General features: G+C 46.3%; 1 protein-coding gene across 9 annotated transcripts in view; it reads left to right on the plus strand.

The window, feature by feature from the left end:
• The window catches only part of MORF4L1 (mortality factor 4 like 1), a 220127-nt gene that overhangs the window by 138158 nt on the left and 56756 nt on the right, over positions 1-25213 (plus strand). For all 9 annotated transcript variants that reach the window (XM_086957916.1, XM_086957918.1, XM_086957917.1 and 6 more), the window contains one exon: positions 23408-23580. In XM_086957916.1, the coding sequence (XP_086814042.1) occupies positions 23408-23580 (173 nt within the window). The remainder of the gene's footprint in view (positions 1-23407; positions 23581-25213) is intronic.

Raw genomic sequence — 25213 nt, forward strand, 5'->3', positions numbered from 1 at the left:
TATAAACTTGTGCCCTGATGCTGTCTGGGGTTCCATTGGACCAACAATGTCAATCCCCACTCTTTCAAAGGGCACCCCCACCACAGGCATTGGTATAAGGGGGGCCTTTGTTGTGCCACCTGACTTACCACTGGCTTGGCAAGTGACACAGGAGCGACAAAACTCCTTGGTATCCTCATTCATGTGAGGCCAGTGAAAGTGTGAGACAAGCCTGTCCCAAGTCTTTGTCTGGCCTAAGTGTCCTGCTAAGGGAATCTCATGGGCCAAGGTAAGTAGGAAACCTCTCTGAGACAAGGGTACAACCAGCCTCCTGGTCATGCCAGGCTTGGGGTCTCTTGACTCAGTGTACAGGAGTCCATCTTCCCAGTATACCTTGTGGGTACCTGTGGCGTTCCCAGCAGCCTCAGCAGCAGCCTGCTGTCTGAGGGGTTCAAGAGAAGGGCAGCCTAACTGGTCCTTCCCCAGGTCTTCCCTTGAGGGTCCCCCTGAACCCAAGAATTCAACTTGATCAAGTTCAAACTCTCTAGGCTCAGTTTCCCTCAATTCCTGCAGGTCAGCCTCCTCTGAGACTTGATCCACAACCTGGGGCAAGGGGGAAGGCACAGCCTTAACCCTACTGCTCTTTTTCTTGGAAGGTGTCTGGTCCATTGTTCCAGGATCCAGCACCTGTTCAGTGGGGCATCTTCTGGCCTGTGACCTAGTCACAGCAAACACATGTGCTGGCAAACCTAACATTTCCAGATGAGTCCTCTGCTCCACTTCTGACCATTGTGATGACTCCAAATCATTGCCCAACAAACAATCCACTGGGAGGTCTGAACTAACTACAACCTTCTTTTGGCCAGTTACCCCTCCCCAGGAGAAAGCTACAATTGCCATACTATGATTGGTAGTGACATTGCTTGCATTGGTCACCAGGAATTCTGTACCTGGCATGATCTGTCCAGGGTCCACAAAGCTAGGTGTCACCATTGTGACACTGGCACAAGTGTCCCTATAGGCCTGAGCCATTTTTCCATTAATAAAAGGTGTCTGTCTGTATTTGCCCAAAGTATTGGGACTTATGTCAGGGGACATATCCACATCCCCTGTACAAACAAGGACAGCCTGAGTGAGTGTACCAACTAAGTTGTCACACCCCTCAGAACCCAGGGTTAACCCTACTAAACCCTTGGGAGGTGCACTACCACTGCTGGCTGTACTAGGGGGCACAGGTGCCTTAGGGGCTGCAGTGGCAGGAGTCTGCCCTCCTCCTTTCTTGGTGCACTCACTAAACCAGTGAGTTTTACTTTTGCAGTATTGGCACCACCTTTTAGATTGGCCTTCTTTCTTCTTTTGGGGAGCCTGACCCCCACCCTCTTTGGGTTGTTGGGGACCTGTCGAAGACTTCTGGTCATTTTGTTCCCCCTTAGAATCTTTACCCTTCTGGTCTGCTTTCTTCTGACCACCTTGATTCTGGCCCTGGTTCTGTTTAACTCTTGTTCTAACCCATCTGTCTGCCTTCTTTCCCAATTCTTGGGGAGAGGTCAGATCTGAGTCAACAAGATGCTGATGCAACAACTGGTTCTGACAATTGTTTAAAATTTGCTCTCTCATCATCAAATTGTACAATCCTTTATAATCAGTAACCTTACTGCCCAGCAACCAGCCCTCAAAAGCCTTAGTGGCACAATCTACAAAGTCAGCCCAATCTTGAGACTGAGTTTTCTGGGTATCCCTGAACAGCACCCTGTACTGCTCAGTGGTTAGGCCAAACCCATCAACCAGTGCATTTTTCAAGACTTGGTAATCATTAGCATCCTCCACCCTTGTGGTGAGGAGCTTGTCTCTTCCTTTACCCTCAAAGGAGAGCCACAAGATAGCTGCCCACTGACTTGGGGGAACACCTTGCACAGTGCAGGCCCTCTCCAAAGCAGTAATCCATTTGTGGATGTCATCCCCTTGTTTAAAGGGGGGCACTATCTTACCAAGGTGTTTTGTATCAAAACTCCTTTCCCTATTGCTAGGTACAATGCTGCCACCAGTGGGGACTGTCCCACTCAATTGTTGCTCTCTAGCAAAGGCAAGCCTCTCTTTGGCCAGGGCAAGTTCTTCCCTTTCAATCCTCAGATTGGCTGCCTTTTCCTTAGCTTCATACATTCTCCTCTGGGGAGATGTCATTCCCCTTTGAGAGGAACGTTGAGAGCCATTGGTATGAAGGGATCTGATAGAGCCTCTTGATAGAGATCTATCTCGTCCATTCCCAATGTTAAGCTGACCTGAGAGTGGCCCCAAGGGTCCCCTAGTGCCCATCTCATGTCTGCTTAAGTTGGACCTGGTTAGTCTGTTGACTTCTACCTGTTCCTTTTCTGCCTCATCCCCTGATACCAAATCATCATCCTCATCATCAGCATCATCTGCTTCCTGAAGAGGATGGTCCTGGGCATCAAAGGGACCCTGTAAGGAGGGCATGTTGCCATCTGAATTAGAAGGGTCTGGGTTACCAGCCCTCCTTGCATCATGAGTCTCTAAGAGACCAATCAGAAAGGCAGTTGTGGGGTTAGACCCCTGCTTAATCTTCCTAGAGGTACACACTTGTCGTAACTCATGGAAGCTAAGCGCAGTATATCTTGAAGAGATGACCTGTGGAGGGTCAACTGACACAAGGGGAACCTCAGTGTTTCCTCCTTTGTCCGACATACTGTTTCTAGTGTGGTGTAAGTGATGCACCTACCTACACTATGTGTTTACCTACTGATCCCTTGCTAAGAGTTGCAGCCAAGGTGTGCTAAGCCTTGAGGAGCTACAACAGCTGGTTCAGTAGAACTCAGAGTATTCTAAGCTTTAGTTATGTGTACCTAACAGTACTTATGTGATCTTTCAACAAGATATTCTTAGGATACGTGTGGTAAAACAACAGCAAGCTCAAATCCCAACCGCTGCTCACCAATGTGAGAAGGTGGCCTGATATGCAGTGCTCACTATTCTAGTGAACACTATGTATCAGTCCAGCAACCCTTATTGATGATTGGTTGTAAGTCAACCTTATAGACCAGCTATCCTAGTAGCATGGATACGAGCAGTCTAAGGCTAAAGACTCGAGAGGGCGTGTTAAGCCAGCTGTTTACCACACATATACCCCTTGAATACCCAGTGAAAGGACACCACACAAGTGTTATGAAAATAAACAGTTATTTATTAAAGATCACAACAGCCCTGTACTCTTTATGAGGACAGGGTACTAAGCACAAACCAAAACTCTTACAAAAATACTTAAGTTAGCACAGTATATACAAATGCCCGAGGGGCACGGAAAACCATATACTCTGAAAGTGGAATGCGAAATTCCTAGCAGGTAAGTACAGTACTAATAGCTTTTGGAATCGCTAGGACTTGACTAGGGAATCGTTAGATTACTTCTAGGAGGCCTAGGGGACTCGGGTGCAGTGTGTGCACTCTCACGCGAGATGCGGGACAAAAGTCTATGGTAGCTAGGAATTAGAAAGTTAGTGTTCTCGGGCGAACCCGACCTGGTAGGGAGAAAACGAAAGTAGATTCTGACCCTTGGATAGTGAGGCTATGCTGGGGCACCGAAATGCCGAAGTTACCTAGCCCAGGGGCTGCAGCTGCATAGGTCTGAAAAGACGTCGGGAATCCTCGTAGACGGACCAGGAGCCGGAAGAAAAGATGCTGGCCGGTGACCAGTGAAGAAAGTTCAGTCGGATCCAAGCCTGGATCTTGAAGATAGATGACACCTGAAAGCAGAGGGGACCAAGTTCGAGACTACTAGCCAGTAGTCAGTGGGCACCAGGAGGGCACCGGATGGTAGCCACCTCGACTAGGTGAGTGGGTGACGCTTGACTCGAAGATCTCACGGACCAGGAGGCGTTGTCGGCGACCAGGATGGAGGATCGAGCTGTCCCACGAAGATAGAAGCTGTCGGCGTCGCTGGACCCAGGATTGGGCAACAAAGCCTTGGCAAATTCAAGCCCACGCGGTGGACCTAAAATGGCGTCTGGAGTGGACCAGGAGGGTCCGGGGTGCCTCTCTTGAACAAGGAAGCAAGGGCCAGCCTGGAGCAACCAGACCAGCAGAAGAGTTGTCGTCGGGCGTCGTTCAGAAGGCCACAAGCCAGCCGGCTAGTAGCCACACAACGCGGTGCACAGCAAACAGCAGAAGGGCCCCACGCAGATCGTGGAGATGCAGGGGGGCTGATCTTGGGTGCTGGAGCTGCGCAGGGTCGGGGCTTCTCGGACCCCAAAGCACTCACCAGTGGAGGACACGGTGGGCTTACAGTAAAGATGTCGTGCAGTCTTGGCGATCGTCGGTCCCTTGAGGTCTCGTCGCACTCACGGTTCTCAGCTTTGCTGTAGAGGTGAGTAGAGGTCAGAGGTGCCAGGGAAGCCGGGTCTCGTCGTGCTGGGTCGTCGGATTCGTGATGAAGGACTTGCAGCGGGCCGCAGTGTTCTTTAGGATGGTGCCTGCGGATGCAGGGTGACTACTCCTTAGCCACAAGGGAGAATCTTGAAGAAGAAATCGTGAAGTCCTTTCGAAGAAAGTGGTATCTTGATTCCAAAGATGATCTAATTTTAACAGGGGGCCCGCTCCCATCTTTATACTAAAAAAGGGGGCTGACCCGGTGACTAGGTCCTGCCTATGGGTGGGACTAGGTGGGGGGTGGTTACACCCCTCAGCCCTGCCGGACTTCCCCAGGCCAGGGGCTGGTGTGCCCCTGGAACTGGTTCAGACCGGCCTATGCGTAGTGAGCACCGGGGTGCCACTCAGCAGTCACCTTCCTGTAAAGCCCTGCCTACCCAGGATACACAAAACCATGTCTGGGACGGTGCTAGCACCGCCCCTGACAGGAAACCCTTTGTCCAGGCTCCCCTCACTGGAAGGACTCCCAGCTGCAGGGGGTCAGACTCGTGTCTGTGGTGGCAGCATCCATTTTGTGGAGCTGAGGCTTCAGTTAACTTTAACCGGGGTTCACAGTTACATACATGTCGTGTCCCTCTAGAAGGGTGGAATGCTAACCCCGTCGCCAGAATTGGCGAGGGGTTAGTATTCCAATTCGTATGACACCTTACTCGACATGTTTTGATAAAGCAATACCAAAGATAGCATTTAACCGCGAGGATTATAATGCACTTAAGAGTATATGGTATGCGATATCATGGAACAGCTATTAGGACTTGATTCCGCAAGCTGCAGACAGGCTCAGCTCATGCCAGAGCACCATCTCACACGATTCCAAGCACTCTGCCTTCAGGATTGTCAAGGCCTGCCATAGGAGTGACTGATAGGAATCTGTGTGTCCATTTTAGGGTTAGGTATAGGTATACTACACCTACAGCAAAGGGTGATTACACGACTTTGCCCCAGCTGTCATGCAGCCAGTTGTGTCAAATTTAGGAGGCCAGCCAGGGGTGGCATAATACATGCTGCAGCCCCTGGTAGCCCTGGGTACACCTATGCCCTGAGTTACAGGGTCTGATAAGGTGGCCCAGTACCAATTGGTAGATGCACCTAGGGTACATGAAGTAATTTAGAAAGAGAACAGCCAGGCTGTGGGTCTGATTGGCAGGCCCACAGCCAGAGAAAGTCGTAAACCAGTGAAACAAAAGCAAAAAATCTGGGTGATCATAGGATTGCAGACCCTACTCTCCTACAGAACTTACCTCCCAATTGCATGGACATTATTCGGGAGGCGAGGAAGCCCACTACTAGAGCCTGCTACGCGGCAAAATGGAAGCGGTTTGTCATTTATTGTGCGATCCACAACATTAACCCGCTGGACGCTTCTATTCAGAACATCATCTGTTACCTGTTCCATCTGTACAAGTGTAATCTGGCCTATACTTCCATTCATCTGTCTGCAATGGCCGCGTATCTCCAAAATAGACAACACCTTTCACTCTTCAAGGTGCCGGCAATCAAAGCATTTCTGGAAGGCCTCAAACGAGTCATTCCGCCACGGACTCCACAGCTCCTGAATGGAACCTCAATGTGGTTCTTACCAGGCTGATGGGTTCTCCCTTTGATCCACTGCATTCCTGCGAGATTCAGTTCTTGACATGGAAAGTGGCTTTCCTCGTAGTAATTACATCGCTACGGAGGGTTAGTGAATTGCAAGCCCTCACAATCTAAGAGCCATTTATCCAAATTCATTCCAACAGGGTGGTGCTCCGCACTAACCCTAAGTTTCTGCCCAAAGTTGTGTCTCAGTTCCACATCAACCAAACAATCGAATTACCTGTTTTCTTTCAAAATCCTGAGTCACTGGCGTAGCGGATGCTCCACACCCTTGACGTTAAACGGGCCCTAATGTATTACATAGATAGGACCGAGGATTTTAGAAAAACTAAGCAACTCTGTCGCCTTTGCGCCGCACCACAAAGGTAACCCTATTCCCAAGGCTGGTATTGCTAGGTGGATCGTTAAATGTATCCAGATCTGCTATGCAAAAGCAAAACGCACTCTTACCATTCCACCAAGAGCCCACTCCACCAGAAAGTTGGGGGCCTCTATGGCTTTCCTTGGAAACATTTCCTTAGAGGACATATGTAGAGCAGCCACATGGTCTACCACACACACACATTTACTAAGCATTACTGTGTTGATGTGCACTCCTAACAGCAGGCAGCTGTAGGGCAGGCTGTTCTCAAGACACTTTTCCAAACTGCTGCAGCTGGCACGGGCGGCCGCCGCTAATGGAGGGACTGCTATGTATTCTATGCACAGATATGAATTCAGCAGCCCACATGCCTCAAACCGAATATGCTACTTACCAGTATGCATCTGTTCTTGGCATGTAGGGCTGCTGACATTCATATCGCCCGCCCTCCTCCCCGGCGCCTGTAGCAGCTGCAGTATTTCACATATATACTCATAGCATGGTCATCATTCACTGACTTTCACTCCATCTTGGCCACAATGGCTAAAAACAATCTGGGGATGGAATCGATGCCCATGCGCACTGTAGTCCAGGGGAAGAGCCACCTATCTCGTGATACTTCTAAGACTCTTCCAGGACAACAATGTGCAATCATCCGGACCCAACACTAGGCGGCGATCTATGCACAGATATGAATGTCAGCAGCCCTACATGCCAAGAACAGATGCATACTGGTAAGTAGCATATTCGATTGACAACGAGAAGAAAGTATTGTATAGCTAAATGGACACAATACTCATCTGGTGTCATAAAAAAGGATTATTCATTACGAACACTAGAGATCAGATAGTACTGAAGTAGTTAACATCTTCTTAACTGTAAACTCACTTCTACATCCTTGAAGGTTCACTTAGCAGCAATAGTGGCATACACAAGGGGTTACATTGAAAGAAGTTTCTTCATGTCACCTGTCATTAAGCAGTTCCTAGAAGGGGCAAAGAGAAACGCACTTCCGAAAAAGGCATATGCACACACGTGGAATCTAAATATTGTACTCTCAATGGATGAAGGCACCATTTGAACAGTTACACAAGGCTACATTACAAATGCTCCAACTTAGGACAGCCTTTTTAAGGCCATAACATCACTGCGGAGAGTTAATAAATTACAAGCACTCACCTTATAGTCCTGTTCACAAAGACCGAATTGTCATGAGAACCGGCCTGCAATCCATGCCAAAGGTTATCTCTGTTCCTTATGAACCAAAGTTTCTTTCAAAGACCTGCATGCGAAGAGTACATTACACACCGGACACTAGATGTGCAGGAATGGATTACATTGAAAAAAACTGTGACAGGAAAACTAAATGGCCTAGTGTCATTTGCAAATAGTTTTCTCAGAAGACCAGTTGCCAAGAACAGTTGCAAGATGGATAGCTCAAACTATTCATTTGTGCCGCAAGATGCAGGAGAGGCATTACAAAACACTCCAAGGTGCATTAAGCTAGGAAAAAAGGAGTAACCATTGACTTTATTTTTAGGGCTCGGCCTACGTCACCACGAAGTGGGGCGGAGCTCCGAGCTCCTATTGTTAAGAGGTTTCTTTAGAGCTCGGGCCAGAAAATTCCTCCGTGCGCGAGCTTTTTTTTTATGGCATCTGCATAGTGATTCGTCTTTGCTGTCTTTTTAGTAGCCTTGACGCGATAGGCTATATGTAATTTTCGTCTGCCATTTTTGGCATTTTCTGTGCGGTTTCGCGCACGGCAGTCCATTAATTTTAATTAGGAGCTGTCAGGGTGCCCGTGTAATGCATTCCAGATGGTGTGCGTGCACACAGGCATAGAGAGAATTCCCATTACAAGAAATCCTTATTTAAAACTCCTATTGCCAGCCACAACTTGAATCCATCTTGCTTATTTCGCAGTGTGCTATAAAGCAATTATTTGTATGAACTGGGCGGTCCTTATGAAATAATACTTATTGGTTAGGGGCTCCCTTTGATAATGCCATGCTTTCCGCCGTCAGCACCACGCGCGGTAGCTGTTTTATTCTGTAAAATCCCCTGGAATCTGCGCCCTTCTTCTGAAGTGTGGCAGTCTGCTCTTCTGTCATGCTCTTTTGTGTTTCCTCCATGAAACGTGCATCTGTGTTGACTTTGAGGGCCAGATGTGTGAACTTGCGGTTTTACAATGCGATAAGAGGCTTCGAACATGTTACCACCCAGCTGACTGCCCCCATGAGCCCCTTGCACACACATTCTGTGTCTCCAGTTGTCATGGGCGTGGCTCCACGAAGCAGGTGTCGAACATGTGTGGGTCTCGGGAAGCCGTGTGTGCTGGCAAGTTCATTAATGCCAGGGTGGACTGCAGCTTGTTGGGAAGCCCGCTGCTGCTTTTCATTCTGTGGAATTTTTTGTGGACGTTTTTTTCCGAAGGTGAAATGAGGGCTTTGTCGCCACTGTTTGGAAAAAAAGCCTTTAGAGAATGCGTGTGTCACATTCCTTTACAGAACCGGTTGCAGAAGTAGTTTTGTCGCCTGTAACCTCTTCCTGCTCTGAGAATCTAACCAGGGAAACTCTATTCCTTAAATTGCGATCATATTTTTCCTTATAAGGAAGTCTCTGCCTGTTCGTAAGATTTTGAAACCCTGCTTGTTAACTGTGAAGCGGGCTGTATAAGCTCCCTGAAAGAGTCAAGTGGCTGGTGGTCATCGGTATAGACATGCTGGATTAGCCCCTAGTCCTTGCTCAAATTAGTGTTTTTAGAATACAGTGGGGAACACTAAACCTGTATGACCATACATGATGGCTTGGGTTCTAAATATTAGCAGTGATGGAATTTGAATGCGATCAGGAGGCTGCCTGTAGATACTCGGTAGCGCTCTCCTTTATGTAGTGCCTCGCTTCTGTGTGAAGATTAGAGTGTTCATAACTGGTGCCTGTGCCTTACCCCCCCTCCTGCCCCCCCACCCCACCAGAAGCAGCACTGGTCTGGTGCCACGTGGCCCTTTTCTGTGAGGTTTTAATGCTACCGATGTTCCTCCATGCATTGTTGACGGGCCTGTTGATGGCCTTCGACCTTGCCATGCCTGGACAGCTGTTGGCTACTTCCATGCATTACTGGCCTGAGTCCCGAGGGGCAATGTAGCCCTTTCTACTGGGGCGTCACGGCTTCTGACCCATTTATGGTTTAAAACATCATTTGCAAAAAACCTACATGGTGGTTCGATAATTCCTGTTGGATAATCTTAATAGGGCTGGCTTATGAATACCTGGTTAATGGCACAGAGTGAGACTACGCGCCCTGTCCCCTGCCTCCTTTGCTATCTCTAGCCTCCCCTGCACGTTGGGTGATTAATGTCGCATTTCCTCTGAACTGAGTTATGGAATGAGTTTGAATAGGGACAACCCTCCCCCACCCTCTGGCCCACACCCACCCATGGGCACGGTCTTCAGCATTGTCTTAAAAGCGTCTGTGAAAGTCTGACGACAGGAAACTATCCAAGAGCCTGCTATGAGCAGGCAGCTCCGAGACGTCTCATCAAGAACAAACAAAACAGTGTACGCCTTTTCACTCATGAAAGGAAGACTCTTTTCAACACCATGTTTAATTCCAGCGACCGAATAAATCGCACATGTTGGGAGTGAACCCATGAACCTTTGCTCACAAACGTTTAGTGAGGTTGAAGTCTACAATTAAGCTATTTTGATTGTTTGAGTTTAAAGGGGGGGGATAGATTTATAGCCGGTACAGCTCAATGGCCTAATACATCCACTGCACAGAAGTTTGTGTAACTGAAGGGAACGACGATCATTGAAAGCTGCAGGAAAAGTATTTGCTCGTATAATTTTAAAGAACTGTTGTAATGAAACCGAGAAATTGTTGTTCTGATTTGACCAGACAGGCTTTTGGCCAGGTTGCACTTACACCTACAACGTAATTCTTATAGCAGGACAAGAATGTGCCAGGACTGCGCCATTACATTGTGCATTCACATCCTTATTAACAATTCGCCAGTATGAAATCTGAGTGCTGCTTTTAACTTGGTTTACTATAGCCACCCGACACGCGTGTTTTGTTTTAGCTTTTGAAGGACTACAACCTTACATAAAAATATTGTCACCTTCCCACCCCACTGACCCCGGCCCCCGGCAATGCCCGCACAAACACGATGACATTGGGGCGCGCGCACACATGAAATATAGACACACAGGTACATGCACACATTTATTTTCGTTTCATATGCCAAATAAATCTAGCTGGTAAAAGTGACTGACCATCCACTCAACGAAATCACACACCTGAAACCCATCTGCTAGATGGCTTATTGATGTTGACCGCGCGGGGCTAGTAAAGCGACCAATTGTATTTTCTCTACAATGGAGCTCGTGCCCCTTCAAAAGGGTTCTGCACATTAAAAGGGTGGTGTGTGTTTGTCAGCCAAGGCGGACTTTTGAATATTCCATTTTTAGGGCTTGGCGACGGAGTGCAGAGTGAGTGCGAGAGTGACAGTGAGTGCAGACTGACAGTGAGTGCAGACTGACAGTGAGTGCAGACTGACAGTGAGTGCCGAGTGACAGTGAGTGCCGAGTGCACATTGTGTGAGTGTGCAGAATAAGTGTGCAGGATAAACAGTGTGTGACTATGCAGGGTGACATTGGGAGTGTGCGGGTGAGCAGTGTGTGAGTGTGCAGAATGAGTGTGCAGGATAAACAGTGTGTGACTATGCAGGGTGACATTGGGAGTGTGCGGGTGAGCAGTGTGTGAATGTGTAGGGGCAGTGTGAGTGTGCAGAAAACACCACACACACATACACCACACACACATACACCACACACACATACACCACACACACATACAGCACACACACACACACCACACACATACACCACACACACAAACCACACACCTCAGTCTCTCAACACCACACACTCGTCACCACTCAACACAACACACTCGTCACCACACTCACTCCCCATGCTCACCCCCACAGACTCACCACCACACTCACCAGTACACAGAAAACACACACAACAACACACCCCCAGCCGTCTATGAATGCTTTCACCATGCACAAACACCAACAACCATCAGCCATCTGTGCATGCTTTTACCAAGCACACACCCACCAGCCGTCAGTGCACCCTTCCACCAGGCGCACACACCTCCAGCCGGTAGTGCACTTTTCCACCAAGCAATCGCAGTATGGTACACCTTACTTTTAAACATATTCATATAAAGCACAGCATGCCACCATTGGTAAAATTACAATTCAACCAACATAATTCCACTACACACCACATGCACACACTCCATAACACATGGCGAAAAGACATTGCCATTTACAATGCCATTAGCTCAAAGTCAAATAAATCCAAGCCCGATTGCATTTCTAATGCTTGTTCTTTTTTCTTTTTAGCCGTCACGCCACGTTAAGACATTTGTATGGCAGCAACATGTCATCTGTTCACACGTTCACAAAGCACTTTGTGTTGCTATTCAAATGAACAAGGAAGATCAAGGTGGACAAAGTCTTAAAACATCTGTTTTCAAATTAACACTCCTTCAACCTAACCACCACTGTAGTGTAACAAACTGCTACAAAATCTATGCATAGTATGTGAATCCAAAAAACATTCATGCTGAAAAACAGTTTCTTACCTGTCTGTAGTTTTGCAGCTTTTCTGGATTCACAAGCTATTAGCTCCCCCCGCCAATTAAGACGCGAGGAGGAAGCAACAAAAAAGACCCAGAAGATGGTGACCAAAGGTGGGAGCTTCCAAAGGACGCACAATGTCACAAGGGGACACCAAATGTCGGTCTGTCAACGCCTACCAGCAACAAAAAAACAAAAGTGTAGAAGGACAAACGTTTTATATATTTTTTATTTTAAGTAAGAATTCTGGACCCAACCATACTGCACAGCATGTGAATCCAGAAAATTCTTCAAGCTGCAAATCTATACCAACCGGTACGAAATTATACGATTCACCACATTGTTCTAGTACGGGAAAACTACAATGGCAGCATTTAATTGGTTTTGCTGCCTTTAAAGTGATTATTTCCATACCAATGAAAAAAAGTATAGCAAATATACTGGGTGCTGATATTGGGAGCTAGTAGGCTAAAACAAAAAAATGTGCATTCACACTCCAGTTATAACAGAACATCATTGGAATTTCATGTCATTACTGTAGTGAAGTATAGCCAAACTGAGAAATTACTCCCTACTGCAATGCACATTCTTTGTTACAAAAACTGTGCATAGTAAATGCTACCAAGACTTATTTAATGAGATTTCCAGCTCTTTGAAACAAGTCAGTACTTTAAACAATGGTTTGGCATAAACCAAATGCATATGAGCTAAATAAGTTGCTTTTTTTGAGGGTGGAAATTCTTATGTCGAGTCCCAATCTATCACCACACATCGGGTATAAATATATAGCATTTTACACGTCTACATATATGCAATTGACAGATTGGTATCCAGGAGCTGGGAAGATAGCCAAAACTTTTAAAATCTAGGAAGAGTCCCAGGTTTTCATTTTAGCACTGTCCTTCAACGAAAACCAGGGCAATGTGAGAATATGCAAATTTAACTTTACAAAAATTCCAGGTTTGGCCCACTCTATCTGCTCCTTTTTTTGTGTTGGCCAGGCCTGTTCTCCAGTTGTTTGTCTCTACTGTGTAAAGCAAAAAGCTATATTGAATGCAGCGCTGGCCATTTTAGTTTCTGCAGTCTGTGTCAATATTTGGTGTAACAAAGCTCTTTAGTAGTGCATCATACCACAGTGCCTGGAGGTTGTGCACATTTATTGGGCTTCATAGCACTGTGAGTGTTAACACTAGGTGATTCTGTAAAAAAGAAATCATAACCCACATCAAGATAAACACTCGACCGCCATAAACCCCAGACAGCAGAGGCAGATTCATGATTTTACAAAAAGGAAGGTAGCCTCAGCAGGTAAAGAGGGAGTGTGTTCTAGCCCTCAGTTTATTGTTAAACAGCATTTAATAATAAACCAGAGTTGAGTGTTTGTGCAAACTTCAGAACCCTTCCTTAAACTTGACTGCCTGTAAGTCTAGATTACTTCAGATAGGTTTCAGAATTTTTGGGTGATATTGATGCTCCTTGAAAGGCCTTCTGCCTGTGTCCCCACTGTGTTCTGGTCCAGCTGCAAGCAATGTAGAATTTGTATGGGTCAGCAAGATGGTGGCATTACTGTAGTACAATCATGATTGCACCATGACATTAATCACTGCCACACAGAGTAGCAGGTGATAAAGCGTAACAACTTTCAGTGCTTATTTATAGAACGCCGGTATTGGAGACTTTTAGAAACCTGTATCTCCAGATAGAAGTCAGGTTCCAGTATTATACCTAGATTTCAAACTTCCTTGACCGGTGGAAAGCTTTAATCTGCGCCAGACCATGCCTGATAGAAGGGTTCACGTTTGTGAGGAAGAGCTTAGTTTTGGTAGGATTGAGAACTGATCCTAAGGAATGATCCAATTAAATGTTTTCATCAGTAAATGCCTGCAACCGGTCCGGAGTAATACATAAAAAACAAGGGGCAATAGTTACTGTGATCTGCCCTTATTACTTTAGCAGGTGTTTTGCCATGACAGATTCCAGGCTGTGGATCCAGTGTTTTTGGGTAACTATTTGGTCACAAGCAACTGGGGGGATGAGGAAAGGGGCTCAATTGCTTCATAATTTTCATACTACCGGCCGCTTGTGGTCTTTGGCAGCTGGTCAATAGCCCCACTCATCGGGCGGGACACACTCTGGATGGGGTGTTCTCAAATGACCATAGGCTAACGACAGACTTGCCTATTCCGCTGGTTTGGTCTGATCACTTAGCTGTCCCCATGGAACTTAGGGTTCCTCCTGCTGCTATCAAGTTGAGTGGTCCTAGTAAACAAGAACCCAAGCTGAATTATAGGAAGATCTCTAATGACACTCTTGCTTCTCTAATTTCCAATACCGAAATTACCGCAGCGAAGGATGTTAGTAAGGCGGCGCTTGAATTCGCCAGTTCCATCCCCACGGCAGTGGATCTCCTGGCCCCTGTTTCATCTCGCTATTCTGCCAGGAAGAGACCTTCGGCCCCCTGGTTTTCTGAGTCTCTGAGACTTTTAAGGCACGGCTGCAGGAAGCAGGAAAGGCTTTGGCGGACGAGTTGGGATAACCGAGAGAGGGATAAGCACAAACTTCTTCTTAAAGGGTACAAAGCAGAGGTAATCAAAGAAAAGCAGGCCTATTTTTCTAACTTAACTGCCTCTCTTACTTCTCCCAGGGAACTCTTCAAAATTGTAGATTCCCTGTGCACCCTGCAAATTCCTGATCCCATTGTTGGCCCCCAAGAGCTATGTGACAAGATTCCCCAGTTCTTCTATTCCAAAATAGCCGACATTTACTCAGCCCTTGAACTGCAAAGGGCATTGTTGCCTTCTCTTCTCCCTTCGGTTACATCTCCTATAGGATCGGGAACAACGGACCCTGCAGTGAGTTTGTCTAATTTTCCGCCTTTTACCCTTCAGCAACTGGATTTGCTTTTAACCCCTTCCATGCTCATGACGAGCTCAGCTCGTCATGAGGCACAGTTGAGCTGTGCTGATGACGAGCTGAGCTCGTCATAAATAGGGCCAAAGTGCAATTTCCAGCACAGGGGACAAATAACCACAGCAGCGATGTGGTTAAGTAAGACCAGGTCGGTTGGATCCATGCCCTCTTAAAGTTCTTAAAGACTGTAGGGAAGTCCTATTGCCCCCTCTCCTGGACATTATGAATCGGGCGATGTTGGAGGGAATTTTTCCATCTTCTTGGAAGAGTGCTGTGGTTAAGCCTCTCCTAAAAAAGCCAACCTTAGACCCTGAAACTCTCAAGAATTTCCGCCCCATTTCTTTGCTTCCGGCACCAGCAAAGATGCTGGAGACTCATCTAAATCGGCATCTGGCAGTTTTCTTGGACACTTCGGGTCTTTTGGATCAGTCCCAACATGGCTTTCGGAGGTGTCGCAGCACGGAGTCAGCTCTCACGGTAGTGCTAAACAACATCCGCACTGAGGTCGACCAGGGCCATACCACTCTTCTGGTTCTGCTCGACCTGACAGCCGCCTATGATACCCGATCTCCCTCTATTTTAACATCTCGTCTTAGGGAGATAGGGGTGGAAGGCTCGGCATTGAGTCTCCTGGCCTCCTTCCTTGATCAGAGGGAACAGAAGGTCAAATTGGGAGAGTACCTATCTCCGTCCACTCCTGTGCAATGTGGGGTTCCACAGGGGTCGGCTTTAAGCCCGCCCCTCTTCAATATCTATGTGGCCCCACTTGCCAGGTTAGTAAGATCTTATGGGATGGAGATGGTTGGTATCATACGCTGATGACACCCAGATTATGGTGTCCCTCTCCCACTGTACCTCCGCTCTCAGCTTCAGGAAGTGCATGGAGGCAGTTTCCCAGTGGATGATTCTCAATTTACTGAAGCTGAACGGAGAGAAAACCGAGGTCCTTGTTTTCTGCGAAAATAAGGACATCTGGTAGACTGAATGGTGGCCACCATCTCTTGGAGTCTGCCCTACACCTACAGACTCTGCTCGCAACCTGGGAGTGATGATTGACCCCTCTCTTTCCATGACACAGCAGGTAAATAAGACGGTTGCTACTTGCTGGGGTATTAAGATCCTTAGGAAAATTAAACACTACCTATCCCTGCAAGCTCGCAAACAGTTGTGGTTGCACTGGTGGCCTCGCGGCTCGACTATTGCAACGCTCTCTATGCCGGCATAAATAAGGGCCTTGTGCAACGCCTGCAGACTGTCCAGAATGCGGAGGCTAAATTTGTGCTTGATGTTCCTAGGCTCTCTTCTGCTACAGCTGCCCGGAAGAGCCTGCACTGGCTCCCGATTCAGGCCAGGATCTCTTTTAAGACCCTTTGCCTGACTTATGGGGCCTTGTCCGGCGACTGTGCAGGGGGGGGTGAAGGCTCTGCTGGTTCCTTATGCTCTTTGCAGAAACCTCCGCTCATCTAGTAAGAACTTGCTGTCAGTTCCCCGTTTTCGAAGAGCTAAATGGGGAGAAAGGGCTTTTTCGTCTCTGGCCCCTAAATTGTGGAACACCCTTCCCCCTGAAATCAAAACTCAACACTCTGTCCTGACGTTTAGGAAGGCATTAAAGACATGGCTCTTTGCCCAGGCATACCCGTAATCTAGTTCCCGGTCCGTATGATTTTCTTTGCTAGGCGCCTTGGTGCCCATTGGGCTTAGTTGCGCAATATAAGATTGCTTTCATTTCATTACTACGGGGTTTATGGTAGACCCCACGGGCCTTTTGCCTATAATTACTGCCCTTTGTTCAATCTCTTTTAAATGTTCAAAACTGGACAGTTGGTTCCTCAATGGGAGATCAGTGTAGCAGATTCAGGGTTTAAGGAGGTACAATCTCTCGCTCTATCTTTTCTGCCCTGTGTCTTCTTGGAGTTTTGAGTGTTTTTCTTCTTCAGAATAGCAGTAAATGTCTCAGAGTAGATTACTTGAAGGAGAAGGTCAAATTTGACTTGCCTTGGGAACAAGTCAAGCTGCAGTGTTGTGAAGGGTCTCTATGGTAAACTAGGGGCACTGGTTTATACATTCAGATAAATACTGCTTCTTTATCTACTGATTAGGTGTTTGTAAATTGTATATGGCTCTATACCACATAACATTAGGCCGCTGAATCGTCTAGTCATTTGCTTCGGCCTGCCACACTTCAAGTACGAGTTTGTCATTGTCATGTGAGAATCTGAATTCTTTTAACTGTGTACTCAAAGTAAAATTTTGAGGGAGGTGGGTATGTTCGACAGACTTTGATTAAAAGTGCCAAGCAAAGTATTTGGGTCTGCATGAGTGTGAGAAAGTGCCATCTTTCTTGCATTGGTATGCCCCCACTTTTTGCTGAACTGCTGATGTGCTTTGACTGATTGTGCCCTGGGCTCCTGCCAACCAGGTACCAAGTACCTGTATTCCTTCCCTAAAGCTGTGTTGAAACAAAACCCAATTGGCATCTCTGGCCACCTATCAACCCCTAGTAAATGGTACCCTAGGTACTCGGGCATGGTGACCAGAGAAGACTCCTAAGGGCTGCAGCACTTATTGTGCCAGCCTTAGGGGCCCTGTACCCTGACACCAACACACTGCCTTTGCAGGCTGAGTGTCTAAGCACAGTACGTAACAGTCGACATGGCACACATCCTTATGTGCCATGCCCACAAACCCCAATGCCCTGGCATACATTAGTCACCCCTCTAGCTGGGTGCCCTATGCCAGTGGTGTGGGCGCAGGTGCATGAGCCCTGTGCCCCTACAGTACCCAGGGCCATTCGTGTGCACTGTAAGTACAGTGCTGCCATTTAAGGGTATATGGTGCTGGGAGGTCGTCATTACGAACTCCACAGCACCATGATGGCTTCACTGAAGACTGAGAAGTTTGGTATCAAACTGCTCAGTGTGAGGTTTAATGTAAAATGCACCAGAGGACATCTTAGAGATGCCCCCTGAAACCTACCCTACAATCCACGTCTGGACTGAGAGGCTGCCACACAGCAGACATGTTGCTGGACCCCTGGGTGGAGAGCCCCACGCTGTCCTGGGCCTGCAACAATGCACATCCGGGGCGAGTTGCTAGGTCTCCTCCCACAGGATTGGCAGGGGGAAGCTTTAAAGGCATGCCGCCTCTGTGAGCTCCTCCAGACCATTTGCTGTACCCAGCAACTGGCCCCCACCAGTTCTGACCCCCACTCTGGCGAGAAACCCTACGTCAGGAAGGGGGGCGTGCCAGCCTGTGCCAACCCCACCTCTCAGGTGGGGGAGGCGAGGTGAAGCACGACCCCGGGCTCCGGCCATCTTGAAGATGGGGAGCCCTGCCCAATCACAGCTAGGCTCCTGCCCCCCTCCCACAGGAGAGGAGCAGGCTAGGGCGTGTACCCACCCCCGGACAGGGACCTATTGGTCCCTGCCCTTGCCCTACCTGTAACACCCCATTATTCAGTATTTAGGGGCTCCCTGAACCTTCCTTCCTCAGATCCCAAGAAGACCCGCCGTGCAGCTGCTCACAACAGGATGACACCCACTGACTTGGCCCCAGCTCTAACGGCCTGTCGATCCTGGAACCTGCTCCTGCTTAATCCCGGCGACTCCTGCGGACAGCAACCCTGGGACACCCGGAGGACCCCCATAAGCAGAGGCTCTGCTTCAACAACCAACCCCTGGTGCCAGCCAGGAAGCTCAAGACCTGCCCACTCTGCACCTGCCGAGCCCAGCCCGAGTGATCAAAGACCACGAGGACGACCCCCTCTGACCCGAAGTCCCGTGCCCAAAGACCCTCCTTGACGATCCAGATGCCTGCCGCTTCAGAACCAGGGACCCCTCCAACCGCGAGGGTAAGATTTCCTGACATCCAAAGACACCCCGGCGCCCTGTGGATCTCTGTGCCTCCCTTTTGGGGTACCTACCTCTTCTCCAGGATCTCAACTTACCTCTCGCAGTGGTGGTCGCACCTGAAGAATCTCCGTCCCCGAGTCTGCAGCCTTTGTTCCCTTTTTACCTTTCCCTTTGAATAACATTGAGCGCCCGACGGCTCACAAGCACCCTGCACCCAGCCGCCCGAGTGCCTCTGGCAGTGCAACCTTTGCCCTATCCTACTTCCCATTTGCCTGAGCAAGTGACCAGGAGACCAGATCCCACAGCCGTGTGGCCTGCTAGCCAGCGGCCACCAACCGAAGGCCCCCTGCCCCTCATTGGCTAACATTGGGCCTAAGTACCTCTGCACCCGGCTGCTTCTGTGCCGCTGAGGGTGAACCAACTGTACCTACCTGACCCTGGGGGACCCCTGAGACTATGCCCAGAACCTTAACTTCACTAGTCGAGTACTCACGTGGAAACCGGTAACTCACTTACCTGCCATTGGATAACATTGACTGGGTTGACTCGAAAAATCTTCTAAGTGTGAAGTTTTGAAAACGTAAAATATTCCTATAAAATCAGCTGAGTAACAAATTCCAAAGTACTCACCTGTGATCAGGAGAGAAGCCAGTACTGTACCTTGTAGCCCAGTATTGAACCACAAAAGTAATCAGAACCGGATTTACCATTAACCTGTATTTTCTCCACAGGAATCCATTGTCTGCTTTTCTATGAAATCTCTTTTGTGTCTACTTTTGAAAACTTGAAATATTCTTTAAAATTCGCACATACTACTGAAACGTAATTACCTGACTGTTGTAAGTCGAGACCCCAGTGCTGGACCTAGTAGCCCAGTACTGGAATACAAAAGTAACGAGAACATACTTTACATGCAACCTGAATTTTCTTCCATTGGATAACATTGTCAGATTTTCACTGAAAAGTTTCAAAGTGTGAACTTTTAAAATACCTTTTTATTCCTTACTAATCATTGCAATAACCAAAACGTTTTTACTAAACTCTTTCCAGCTTAGACCCCAGGACTGAATCTAGGATCCAGTCTTGGATTTACAAAAGTAATTAATCTACAAAGTAATCAACTGTAATTGTGTAGAAAAACCCATTGAGCTCAATGCTAAATTAGCTCAATGCTAAATTGTGTGTAGAACTGTGTTGCCTATTGCAACCCCTGTACCTATTGTGTTTACCAAGTCATTGCCTTTCTGCAAAGCAATAACCGGAGATTACTCCTCACTGAGAAAAGTATATTTTGATACCTGTTGGTTCTAAAAATAAAGCATCTATATATTTTGATATAAAAACAATTGGCCTGGAGTTCAGTCCTTGAGTGTGTGAAACATTTTGCCTACTCAGTGTGTACACCAAATGCTTTACCCTGTTCTCTGGTACTGCCTTACTGCTCGACCAAAGTGGTACAAAAGGGGGTGGTGATGGACGGAGCATCTGAACCAATCAAACACTCACACCCAGTCAACAGATCTGGGTTTAATCCATCACCGTTCTTTAGCCCACTCTGCCACGCCAGTTCAAACATGGCCATATGCAAATCAGTGTGACCCTGTGCCTCATGGGAACAGTCTAGCCCGAACTGCCAAGCCATGCTTTCCCTGGACCGGAAACAAGCTTCCTAGGACTGGTTTCTGCTAAGCCTGTGTAACACAAACTATTTCTTTCAACTGTATAAGGAAATGCACCTGGGCTGAATCCAGGATCCTGCCCTGAGTAAGAAAAACATTTATAAAGTGATTTTATTGCATTTACTTAAAGCTTCCCTTTGAGCTCAATGTTATTTTGTGTTTAACTTGTGTTGCATATTGCAACTGTAACTATTGCATTTAAAAGTAAACTGCTAGTTGAAAGTATAAAATTGCAACATCTCATTCTGAGAAAGTATTTGATACCTACTGGGGTTCTAAAATAAAGCAACTATATATTTTTATATACAAAACAATTGGCCTAGAGTTCAGTTCTTGAGTGTGTGAGGCCATTTGCTGACTGAGTGTGTACAATAAATGCTTTACACTGTCCTCTGATACTGCCTTACTGCTCGACCACGCTACCACTTTTGAGAGTAAGGTCAGCTCTGACTTTAACCTCTGCTATTCCTCTGTGGTTGGTGGCCTCTATATACACACTGCACCTTACTTGGGTGCAGTACATATAGAGCCACTTTCTCACAATGAGGGGATGGCGATATTGCTATTTTGAAGGCTGCTTCTGAACAAAAAAGTGCGCCATTTCCGCCCTCTTCACCACCACCCAAAAAAAATTGCTTTTGCATTCTAAAACAAAGTCTAGATTTTGGTTACTATTAAGTGAAACAAGGGCTGACAACACCAAATACTTGTCTGTTAGTTGTATGCTTCCGTCCATACCTAGAACACCTGATGTGCTAAAAGTGGTGGAAACGAATAAAAAAAAAAGAAAATGGAGAGAACTTGCAGCATGCAAACGTCACCACCTCCAAGTATAAGCAAACTACAGGGGTCTATTAGATGTTTGACTAAAGACCACAAATACTGTTTTTATTTTCCCTTTCGCATAGGAGCTACAGTGGAGCCCTCATTTCAATAATCAAGCTGCTCCCATTAATGCTGTGATCTAATCTTTTTTCACCTCACTTCCCTTCAATGTTGAAACACAAATTTAGAGTTCTCAAATTCTAACTTACAAAGCGTGGAATGTGCAAACTGTCTCGTCTCTGTGATAAATATAGCTTAGATTAGGACAGTAGCTGCGTTCATAAACAAACCACGGCAAGGCCAGTAGATCTCGCTTTTTGGACGTCTTGGCTTTGCCCATTGCTTTTCGTGATGCTGTAAACGGTCATAATGCTGTACAGTACCAACAAAACTATTTAAAAGGCGCAGCAGTGATTTGCTTAATTTACCGATGTGCATGTGTCCACGCATATACAATCAGGTGGAATAACACATTTTACAGTTTTATTTACCTAGCTAAGATTGCAGGTGGCACTTTGGTAGATTTTTTTTTTAAGCACAAGAGTAGCAATTCAAGAAATCACTCTGTGTCGGGTGTAAGCAGTTCACAGGGGGGGGGTAGATGGAAGTACATCTGGAAGAGAACACCATAGGTGAAAGCAATACAGGGTAGGATGAGTCCGACATGGACAAGAGTGCAGTGCAGCAGGTAGGAGTGTAGCACATGGAGGAAGGAGCAGCTCTAACAGGAGGGGTAGAGAAGTACATAGTGGGATGCAGCTGTAAATACACATGCGTAGGTTTATGCATAAGGACCAATAGTTCCCTAAAAGTGAGCAATGAAAGGACATAAGGAAATAGGCTTGGCTCCAGTGGAGGAACAGGCAAAAGATGGACAAGCCAGTGAATAAGCAGCAAGCAAATGAGTGAAAATTATGCCAAACAATGGTGATCCCTTTTTGAGCCTCAATTAAATGGCTACCCATTTTCAAGCCTCAATATGCAGACGAGTCTTGCTTAACGTACTGTTAAGCAAGACCCCGATGGGACTCCGAGAATGCTGACCTCCCCCCCACCCCCTCCCTTTTGCTACATTCATTAAATGAAGCAAAATGTAATCTGAAAAAGACAAAGGTGCTGGCTAACCTTTGCTATCCGTTCTAAAAAGCACACTATCTGTAGTTTTGATAAAGTTAGAAACCGTTTCCAGCTACTCTTATTTGGGAGTTAAGTTTGATAAGTGGGGTGCTCTTAATTCACCCTTGCAAGGAGTAAAGTCTAAGTCTAAAAGCTTGCTGTTTGCTTTTGCTGGGCTTCAAAAGAAATTAATCTGCCCCTCATTTGAGCCCATTCTTACACTTATTAATGCCAATCTTCTCCCGTCTTTGACTTATGGATCTGAAATCTGTAAAGGGAAAGACTCAAAATTGCTGAATTCCATACAAGCATATGGTTTTAAGCATGTTTAGATTACCAAGGAATACCTCGCGGCACAGGTATTTCAAATCCTCATTAACTGAGTAGGGGCAAGACGAATTTTTGTTTACCATGCGTTTGAAAGTGGCATGGGATGCAGATGTAGACTGAAGTGTAAAATTAGGCTCACCATTATCTGATAAAGCTGTTTTAGCCCAAAAAAACAGGGATAGTTTTAAATTCCTTTACTTTTTCCTGTCTTCCAACAATACCTTAAATTTTCAATTAATTTGATGCACAAAAATGTATTACTTAGAATGGGCAATTTCCTGTCAAAAGATGTTATCCCTGCTTGAAAACTCACTTGTGTAGACAGAAAATGCAGAGTTTGCGGTTGCATTGAAAAGCTGTTTTGCACATTGTATGTGTTTGCCCAGTGTTTGTTGCACATAAATGCTTAAAACCTTGATTCAACCAACTTTTACTGTAAGGTTGTGCAGGCAGGCGCTAAATATTTGGACAATTTGTTTTTTAAATGATTGAACCATTGATGTTAGCATTTAATGTTTTTATTGTGCTACGGAATCAGTTTTTTTTAAACACCTGTTATATTGTGATGTTTTTCACTAACCCCACGCAATAAAATAAGACAATGGGTCTTTCGCAACTAAGCAGCTTGAGCTGCCTGGTAGACTTAACCTACTGATCTCCTTGTTTCAGGGAGTATGCAGTGAACGAAGTGGTTGCTGGAATTAAGGAATACTTTAACGTGATGCTCGGCACACAGCTTCTTTACAAGTTTGAGAGGCCACAGTATGCAGAAATTCTGGCTGATCATCCAGATGCACAGATGTCGCACGTCTATGGAGCGCCTCACCTTTTAAGACTGTTTGGTGAGTCATTAGTCCATGAACCCTGATATATGAAGCAGTTGTTTATAGTAAAATCTTTAGCAAAGTCCTTCCTTTCAACAAACTTGTTCCTCAAAGCAATAAAACTTGGGTGCAAGGCATGTGCTCTGTAGATGCACATGCTGTGCATACACCTGCCGTCTGGTTTTGGGTCCAGATATTTGCAAGTTGTTCTTCGAAGAAGTATTTTCCAATCATGAGGTAAGGTGACTCCTTTCGGTGATAGTGCACATGGGCATCGACTCCATTGTTGTTGATTTTTTCCGCCTTTGCGTTTGACGTGTATTGCAGCACTCTGATTCGTAACAGTCAATCAGGAACCCTTAGGTTCGCAATTCACTCTACCCTCGTCTGTATTGTTTGATCGCGTTACCATCTTCTGCGTGTTGAATTTTGAAAAACTTTCATTATCCATAAAAAATTGTCTGCGGCCTTCGGGGCTAGATATTCTCCAGTTTTCTCGCAAAGATCCTGCATCCAATCTTCTGCCAATAGAACGGACACATTCCAATTCTGTCATAGGTGCCTATCTAAATACCTGCGCACTGATCTTCATAAGGTCTTTAACCTTTTTCTCTCCTGGAAGCTTAAAGAGACAGTCGTGCTCAATCCCAAACAGAAGACAATCCACATTACACCTAAAACTTGACCAGTGATACCATATCCAACAAGCATTTGCAATGCTGAAATGTATTGATATTGAAATTTTAAGTGAAATATGTTTTGTACCTCCGGCTACCTATTGCTCTGTTCAATAATAAAAAATAAAAAAAGTATTTGCAATGCAATAGGTCTCGCAATTGCGAGAGTTTGTGCTATTGGCATTGTACATGACATTGCCTTTTATTTAAGTTTTAAAACCTGCAAGTGTACTTCTAGTCCTTGCTTTCAGGAAGCAAGGCTGGCAGTAAAAGAGGCACAGTTACTGCCAGCCTTGCTTCTCGTAAGTAACGACTATAAGTACAAAGTGCGTGTTTACGTACTGCTTGCAGGTTTTCAAAACTAAAAGGCATTGTTATTTACAATGGCAATAGCTTAAACTCTCGCAAATGCGAAACCTATTGCATTGCAAATGCTTGTTTTTTCTCTTCCCACCTTCGATCTCTATATTCATCCTCTGCCCACTGCTAACCCACCATGTGCCCACCTGGGCCTCTTTTTTGCTTAGAGCAGCAGCCAGGCAAGGCAGGTTGCCAAGAGAACTGTACACATAATGCATTCTGGGAGTAGTAGTCTTAGTTTGCTTTATTTTATCTAACTAAACGGACACGCATGCGCCCAATAACTAAAAAGTACAAGATGATTACTCTGCATCCTTGGTGACGTGGCGTCATCTGATCACCTTACCAATGAAGTGAGTGGGTAATATTATGACCGGTAAATGACGTCACAGGTAATATCTTCAGCCAGTCCTGGCGTTCTGTCAAGTCACAAACCAAATTAGGCCCCAATAACGTGTCTGCCATGAGAGTTGGTCAGTTGCCCCACATGGAAAAAAAAAACATTAGGCCGAGTGGCGTTTTTTTACCGGGTGCAGTAACCACTCTTATTCAGAGTACATTACATGCTGAATGTATACGTCCCTCTTCAGATGCCACATGTATCCCAATATTCG

The sequence above is a fragment of the Lissotriton vulgaris genome, chromosome 2_1, assembly GCF_964263255.1.
Source record: "Lissotriton vulgaris chromosome 2_1, aLisVul1.2, whole genome shotgun sequence".
Classification (NCBI taxonomy): domain Eukaryota; kingdom Metazoa; phylum Chordata; class Amphibia; order Caudata; family Salamandridae; genus Lissotriton; species Lissotriton vulgaris.